Source organism: Lutjanus erythropterus, chromosome 11 (assembly GCF_056507025.1).
Source record: "Lutjanus erythropterus isolate fLutEry1 chromosome 11, fLutEry1.hap2, whole genome shotgun sequence".
Classification (NCBI taxonomy): domain Eukaryota; kingdom Metazoa; phylum Chordata; class Actinopteri; order Lutjaniformes; family Lutjanidae; genus Lutjanus; species Lutjanus erythropterus.
The window spans coordinates 4,921,227-4,930,148 of record NC_139327.1 but is presented as its reverse complement, the minus strand read 5'-3'; the positions used below and the strand labels follow the sequence as shown (position 1 = coordinate 4,930,148).

General features: G+C 41.0%; 1 protein-coding gene across 1 annotated transcript; it reads left to right on the top strand.

Moving 5' to 3' along the window:
• The first annotated feature begins 387 nt into the window (after nucleotides 1–387).
• zbtb21 (zinc finger and BTB domain containing 21) lies at nucleotides 388–8,012 on the top strand. Its single transcript, XM_084730539.1, has 2 exons — nucleotides 388–525; nucleotides 4,098–8,012. Exon 2 carries the CDS (start codon nucleotides 4,100–4,102, stop codon nucleotides 7,169–7,171), a length of 3,072 nt encoding a protein of 1,023 aa, XP_084586665.1. The 5' UTR covers nucleotides 388–525; nucleotides 4,098–4,099; the 3' UTR covers nucleotides 7,172–8,012.
• Nucleotides 8,013–8,922: the final 910 nt, after the last annotated feature.

Sequence of the window (8,922 nt, the reverse complement as noted above, 5' to 3'; positions counted from 1 at the left end):
ACATTCATCTGTACTGTTAAGCCTCAGATCTCATGTTTTTTGGGGGTTTTTTTAGCTTACTTTGTGTTCTTCATCAGCAACACTTATACCTGTCAGCTTTATCAGATAATTCTTAATAATTTACAAACATTTGATCACCGTCAGGATCAAAGTAGTCAAAAAGTTCTTCCTCATTATTATCACACATGTTAATATGATATATTTCATTAATCATTAATTCATTAACCTTGGCCATACTGAAAACCATTGCAAATTACAGAAAAATTGGCAGCTAAAAGAAAAATATGACCTATCCCTTTAAATTAGCCCAAGTGTCAAGTCTTCCGTTGTCCCCGCCTCCTGGTCCTTAACCAGCCTATCAGCGCGCAGTGCACGTGACGAGCGCTCTTTGCGATGACCTCATCCCTGGTGTGGGATGACGTCAAATTCAAGATGGATGGAATCACGACCAGCGCGCAGAAATCTACACAACAGTGAATAAAGTCCCGGCTGTGTGGAGGAAACAGCATATAGACGACGGGCAGGGTAAGTGTGGACAGAATACCAAACTTAACGTTGAGAAAACATTAGCCGGGAGGCTCACACAGAGTTGGTAGAGTGCTGTTGAGGACAAGCTTTTTCCTTTTCCTCCCTGACGTAACTCGAAAGGGGGATTGTGCTGCTGTAAAACCCGACCAGCTACAACCTGTTTTGCAGCCAAGCGACTGCGCCGTGTGAGGCCACCGGGGTTAGACCGTTAGAGAAAAAAAACAAAACAAAACAGCACTTCCAACGTCCGCCGGGGTAGCGGGAACAACAATTCACTCCCCCACACTCTCACAGCTTCTGTCTGCACCGACTGTGTTTTCATTCCGGGATTTACCGTGCTGGAGTCCATTGTAACGCGCTTAACTTTTCCCCCCTTCTACATTTGATAGAACCGCTGTAACGTTACGTGTGAACGGTTCAAGCTTCGGCTCTGTCGCCGTTTACCCGCAAAAACGAGAAACGCGTGACTAATTTCTAAACTGAAAGCGTCGTTTCGGTTGGAGAAGTTGTCTGTCATGAGCTATTGAGCCACGTCTCATGGATGATCTAATGCTGAAAGCCTCACTCGACTTCCTCATAGCAAAACAGACACGACTGACTGTTCCCTGTTGTTTTCTTCACCTGGGATACAAGTTTTCATGAAGAGGCGAACGAGCGCTTCTTAGTTTTTGATGAATGAATGAAGCTACTGCCCATGAACCTAATATAGCAAGTGTCAATGGCGTCAACATAACACCATGCCTTCCGGTCACAGTTTTCAAAATAAACGCCCCACGAGCAACGTCCGTCATATTATTGTTTTTTTTAATGATATCTCATATATGTCGTTATTTAATATTATAAAATGATAATATTATTTATCAATTTTAATATTTATATATTATTATTTATTAATACTATTGTGTTTGAGAAAAATAAGAATGTGAGAAACATACAAATAAAGATCACCTCTTGTAGGTGATAATGCGGCTTTTCATGTATTTAGAAAAGACGAGGAACGACCAACCTTTTGCTTTGCTCTGTAACAGCAGTTTTATGCACAACTATGCTCTGTGCCAGTAGACCTGTATGATAATTACTTATGCTGTTCAGAATATTTAATTCTATATTTCACATTTTATTTTATTTGTATCTCAGGCTTTTTCCACATGTATTTTCTATCCTTGAGCTCTTCTGGTGTGGGATCATTAAAGTTTATCTTATACTATCCTAGCTTATCCTATTAGAATGTGAAAAATAGAGCTGCAACAATTATTGATTATCAAATAAGTCAACAATTGTATTTTGATAAATGATTCATCGGTTTGAGTCATTTTTTAAGGATAGAAGTAAAAATTCTCTGATTTCAGCTTCTTAAAAGTGAATATTTTCTTGTTTGTTTCCTCTTCTCTGTCAGTTAACTGAGTATTTTGGGGTTGTGGGCAAAATAAGACATTTGAGGACGTTACCTTGAGCTTTGGAAAACACTGATCAACATTTTTCACTATTTTCTCACATTTTATAGGCAAACAACTATTAATGGATATATTGAGAAAATAATTGACTGATTAAGTGACTGAAAAAAATCACTAGTTGCAGCCCTAGTGAAAAAAAAAATACAATATTTTAAAAAATTATGTATGACTAAAAATGTTAACAAATCTTGCATTTAAATAGTAATAACATTTTGCACTAAATGTGGGTGACATTCATATGTAACACAACAGGCAATAAGTTACTGACTTGATGTCCATAAATTGTACAATAAGTTGATAACATAATCATTGTGGCAGCCCTATATATGCCAGATATTGTTAATTGAATTGCCATTTTACTAATGCTGTGCCTTACAACAGTCCTACATTTGTAAAGGCTGCAGTCTCCAAAATGACTATAAAGCTGATCCACACCTCTCTAAATCAGTTTAATGAAGGCATCATTTACTGCAGGGCTCATGTATTAGACTGTGTTAAGTTTAGTTGGGTGTACCTCCCGATGGTATAATTTCAACCGGGGATAGGTAGAACATGCCCCCCTCCCTGTCACTTTTTAAAATTCAGGGAAAAATTCTCATTAAAACCTCTCTAAGCATTGTCCAGTCACAACTGTGCAAGTGAGAGAAGTAAGGAGAGGATAATAATGCTGATACTTTCATGAGTTCCCTTTACTTATTACCATGTACTCTCAGCAATGAGCTGAGTGTGTGTCGCCTGGGCTGTATGCAGCCTGAAAGGAATACCTGCAGATAAATATGTTTGCATTTGCTGCATGAAATACAATCTCTGCTCTTTTATTTTATTTGCAGAAAAGAGGCATATTAAACATTTTTATGATGTAATTGAAGGTGATTTTTTATTCAACTGAGGCAGCCCACCTCTGCCCAGTCAGTACACACATTCTGTGGTGAAGAGCTTTTATTTTAAAGGCAAACTTTTGAAACTTCCTGCATTAGTCTGTATCATTGACAGTGACTTCACAGCTGTATTTCCATACCTTCTGACTCCCAGCATGATGTAATGCCCTTAAACTTGCTTTGTATGTGCATCTGTAGTAGTGTGCACCAGGTTGTGGTAAATAAAAGGGGTTAACTTTCAAAGGTAAACCAGCAACCAGTGAGTATTTTCAGTATAATTTCATCTGATAATTTTTCTGATAATTTTTTTATCACTTGATAGCTTGGTTTAAAAAGACCAAAAATAACTCAGTTGGTGGATTGAGCATCTCATGTAGTGAGGCTGTGTGCTTTCTCCCCATTTCCTGTCATATCTCCAGTTAGCCTATCTAATTAAAGGCATAAAAATAACAAAAAAAATATATTTTTTAAACAAACAAATAAGCAAATATTTGTTTACACATAGACCACACTTTTTTAAGCAAGATGTTAAGATAACATTGCCAAGTAGTGTCTAAATGTAAGTAATTATATGTAAAGAAATAGATCCAAATACCAGTGAAGTTCAAGGCTCATAGTTGCCTCAGTTTATCATCAGGTGGCAGCTGATACTTGTAAATTATATGAAGTTTGAGTAAAAAATGTAAAATTATTTCTAAAATGGAAAAAAAAAATCTCTGGTCTTAATACAAAAACAATTTTAAAACATCTTTCTCTCTTGTCTGTTTTAGTTTGTTATATTTGTTCAAAACACACAAAGTACAGTAGATCAAGATACTTTGAGTGAAAACAGTGCAAGATATCATTATCTTCTTGTGGTAGATTTATTTGGTATTTCAAGGCTATAACTGTGCATTGGTTTTGTCAAGACACGAGTCTTTTCTGGCCAGATTAACTATAAAAAAGGCTACATATGGGATTACTAATCACACCGCACACTATCTCTGACAGTGATGGTGTGTGGCAAAAGAAATCACGAGACCAATAGACACAGGCATACATTAGTAAGAGGGTAATAAGGCAGGTATCTGAGCTCCAGCTGGCTGTTATTGTATGTGTGCATGTGGCTGTTCATGCACGTCTCTATGACAAACTAATTTTATGCACAGTTAATGATCAGCTTTTATATTTACATTCTTTCTGTATTTACATTCCTGTGTTATGTTGTAAATTATAATCCTCTTGTCTTGTCTTTCAGCCATGGAGAGCCTGGTGCATTACAGCAATCCCTCCCATGCCCTCTCAGTGTTAGGGCTTCTGAATGAGCAGCGCTTGCGGGGCCAGATGTGTGATGTTGTCCTGGTTGTGGCGGACCAGAGGTACCAGGCCCATAAGAGTGTTCTGGCTGCCAGCAGTGAGTATTTCCAGACCCTGTTCACACGGATGGATGCAGACTCACTCAAAGTTGTAAACCTGGATTTCTGCGAGCCTGACGCCTTTGAGATAGTTCTGAATTACATTTACTCCTCCTCACTTTTTGTTGACAAAGGCAGCCTGGCAGCCATTCAAGAACTTGGCTACAGCCTTGGAATCCCTTTCCTCACCAACATTGTGTCAACAAGGCCACATGCATCCTACTGCGTGTCCAGAAAAAGGCTTTCGTTCTCAGAAGGAGATGAAAATGATGTCCAGACAAGGAGTGTCATTGTGTGTCGGGTCCGGAATGATACGAACCATCCCTCTCGCTCGAATTATCAGAGAAAAACATCAGAGAGATCATCATCTCCCCACTTTACTCGAGAGTCAGCTCAGCCTCCACCAGAACATAACTCATACGAATCAGCCAGGAACTCTGAATCCATTAGCAGGAAGTCATCTGAGCAGAGTGAAGGTGCTGAGAGGAAGTCCACCTATCCATACACCTCCATATTAAAAGGAAATTCATCACACATCACATCTGTCAGGCCCCAGCTGACGTCATCCGTGTCTTTCAGTGATGCTGAAGTGCAGCACATCAGGCTGCAGTCTGCCACTGATCAGGACACTAAAGAGGAGAATGAGGAGCAGGAGCCCCACTACCACACCAAAGTGCCCTTTCAGGGTCAGGCCAGTGAGCCGAGCCAGACCATTGACCGGAGCGGGCCACTTATAAAAAGCCTGCTCCGAAGATCATTATCCATGGACAGCCCTGTTCCAGTCTTCTCACCAACACTGGAGCTCAAGGAGCTGCAAAATCGTGAACAGTCCGTTGTTAAAATGGCATCAAAAGCATCAGGACCAGAAACATCTGCTCACAACGGCGATTCAAAAAGAACATCTCCCCTGGTTCTCAGGTCAAAGTACCCCAGCAGGTGTGATGAAGAAACTCAGGTAGAAAGAGAGGTCAGCGTGAAAGCTGAGCCCAGCAGTCCACTCGCTGACCCCATGGACATTATTCGGATCACAGTTGGAGATGCGTTGCCGGTCAATCTTAAAGACTTGCAAACTAATTATGATCAGGGTTCCAAGCCAGACTTCAACTCTTTTGGGAAAAGAAAAGACAGGCCAGACAACAGAAGGTACCCGTTCAAGAAGAGCAAAATATTCAAAGAACATGCCCTCTCGCTTGATGAGAACATGTCAAAAACAGTACCTCAGAGTGCCAGCACCGACTCTAATGAGAACAGTGGGGAATCACCTCAGAACAAGATTTTCAAATGCTGGAACTGTTTAAAGGTTTTCAGGTCCAGTGCTGGACTGCATCGTCATGTAAATATGTATCACAACCCGGAAAAGCCGTATGCTTGCGACATCTGCCACAAGCGCTTCCATACCAACTTCAAAGTGTGGACTCACTGCCAAACTCAGCATGGTGTAGTACAAAACCCAGCCTCCAGCTCCAGCTCCTCTGTACTGGATGAGAAATTTCAAAAGAAGCTGATAGATATTGTGCGAGAGAGAGAAATAAAGAAAGCCTTGCTTTGGAAGTTGAAGAGGAATAAGCAGGGTTTGCAATCTCCTGCACTCACCAAAAAGAGATCGAGACCCAGCTTCATATGTCCTTACTGCGGGAAAGTGTTCGTGTTCCAGTCTCAGTACAGACAGCATTTAAGGACACATCCTGCTGAAAAGGCTGACCAGGAGACGCCAAATGAGAGCATCCTCTACCAGGAACAGGATGAGATCATTCAGCAGAAGAACACAGATGCTGATGGTGTTTACTCCTGTAGGCTCTGTAACATGAAGCTGTCTTCACTCTTTGAACAGGGCGACCATGAGAGAGGCTGTCGACATGCAACTGTATGCCCCTACTGTGGCCTGCGCTTCTCAAGTCCAACGGTCAAAAAGGACCACGAGGCACATTGCAAGTACAAGAAACTGACGTGCCTGGAATGCATGCGGACCTTCAAGTCCTCGTTCAGCATCTGGCGCCACCAGGTGGAGGTCCACAACCAAAACATGATGACTGTTAAAGACCAGATTCACCTAAAGCAACAAGAGAACAATAATGAGTCATCTGAGATGCTCAGAGAGGAGCATTACAGTGATGAGCCTCTAGCAACCGGGAGCTCAAGAGAGAACATCAGTTACAGTGACTCCTCAGGTCCGCCCATGTACGATTCAGAAGACTCCTCCTCCTACGTGCCTGAGGACCTGAGCATGGGCCATCACGGCAAGCTGGTAGTGAAGGAGGAGCCGTTAGAGGAGGCCGTGAGCGAGAGGGAAAATGCAGAGACTGCCAAAGCTGGGCCAGAGGAACCCGGTGTGTGGCCGTGTGAGAAATGCGGAAACCTTTTCAGCTCTCGCAAAGACCTGGAGCGACACCAGGAGCTGCTATGCCACATCAAACCATTCATCTGTCACATCTGCAACAAAGCCTTCAGGACCAACTTCCGCCTTTGGAGCCACTTCCAGTCCCACATGTCAACTGCTAATGAACCTGGAGCCAAAGAGATCGACAGACACCCCTCGCCCCTTTCTCCCTCCCCTCCCACTACCCCTCAGAACTCTGAACGGCCCTCCCCGCAGGCCTCCGTGCTCAAATCTACCCAGTCAGCGCCAGTCGCCGCGGCGATGGCTGAGGAGTCCAACAGCCCAGAGCCATGTAGCTCATCGGTAAGCAAGACGAAAAGGCCTGAACTCGAACGGCAAGCCAGCAGCCACAGCCCTCTGTCGAGGTCGAACAGCATGGAGAACCCAGGTGGCCCTCAGGAATCAGACACACTCTTTTACCATGCACCGTCTCTCTCTGCCCTGACGTTTAAGAGACAGTACATGTGCAAACTCTGCCACAGGACCTTCAAGACAGCCTTCAGTCTGTGGAGCCATGAGCAGAGTCATAGCCACATGTAAGCAAGTCATAGTAGTGCATTTCTCTTGAGAGACTTAATATTAGAATAGACACACCTCAGCCTACAAAAGGAAGACTTTGAATGTATAGCTTATTCGCTTGCCTCCAATGTTATATTAAAGTGGCCATGTTCATTAGAGGTGTAAACGTGAATGTGCAATCAAGTGCTAGATTCCTCTGTGAGACGAAATGATTATAAATGGTTTATTTTCCTTTTGAAATGAGCTATAAGCATTTATCTATTTTCAACCTCCTTTAGTTGTCTACTTGTAATTATCTACCTAGTTGTTTTGAGAAAACGAGGTACAGAGTTGCACCCACCATTATTTCAGATCAGTGTTGGGAAGGTTACTTTTGAAATGTAATATGTTACAGATAACTGGTTACCCTGTCAGAAATTTAATAAGTTATGTAACTATTTTAATCACTTTATCAAAGTAATGTAACTTATTACATCGATTACTTTTCGACTATATTTCTAACAAATGTTTTAAACTGGCCGATAAAGCCCCATAAACATAACTTTAACCTAGGGTTGTAAACTGTAAGCACTTTCTCTAATCAATCATTGATAACTTAATTAATTGACTAATTGTTATTTTAAAAAACTTTTTTCTCTTCAATCAATGCTTTATTTCCACGGCAACATATAGCATATTCTCTTACATCATTATATAGCCTGTGCACCATTAAACACGCAAAGGCCCACATATTAAACACATATACTTGAATATCAAATAACATGCAAAAATATTACCTTTATATTTTATATTTCTATTAGATTTATTATTACATTATTATCTGTTATGTTTCAGATCTTTATTTGATAGTAGATTGATTAAATTTTACAATGACACAAGGCATAGTTTGATGATGTTGTAAAGTAGTATGAGATCATCACAAATCTATCTGACATGATTTATTTTTGTTTTAGTGTTATTCACGTTACGTTTAGTCACGTTTGTCGACTTCTTTCCTCACCCTCTAACAATGTTTTCCCAGAAGTTACGGAAGTACACAACTCAACAAAATATATAACATAGGTCTAGTGTTTTTAGCCATATTAATGCAAAAACAGTCATATTCAGGCAGGTGTAAATCTCACAACTTTATTTTATGTTCCTGATCTGTGTTACACAGGAGTGTTAAGATTTTTTCAGCACTGATGCCTATGCCATTGTTAAACTGTTGTGTCTTGATTTATAAAAAGAAACAACAGATCATTGCTTGTTATGTTCTGACAACAATACAACATAACATTTTCAAATTCTTCTTGAAAAGACAGTTTATATGGTATCAGGTGTGATATAAGGACCAGTAAGCTTCGCTGTGTCGTTTCTTAAATGTTGGATTTTGCTTCAGACATGCGCCTGATGCTGTCAGTAGGCAGGGGTGGAGAGAAAAAAACTGGGAGAATTGAGATTCTGCCTTTGATCTAGCTCGTTTCGATTGATTTTTGACTTAATATTGAAATTGTGCCCCCCCCCCACAGTTACATTAACTTAACTGTAGATATTCCCTCAGGTTTGACATGCAGCATTTCAAACAAACGAACAAGCTTTACACTGTTCAGTAACGTTAGAGCCCTTTTCTGATTTCATAAAGAAGATATTGTTGAATTTCCAGCGCTGAAAGCAGTTCTTGTCTGACGACACAGCCACCTGCCTCGATGTGGTCGGCTGGTTGCGTTCATGGCAGCCTCAGGTTGCCTAAAGCGATGCGCATTGACTTGACTGGCAGACAAAAGGCAGTG

Excerpts from the sequence above, each read along its gene's own strand:
- zbtb21 (XM_084730539.1), top strand. The coding sequence starts at position 4,100 with ATGGAGAGCCTGGTGCATTACAGCAATCCCTCCCATGCCCTCTCAGTG.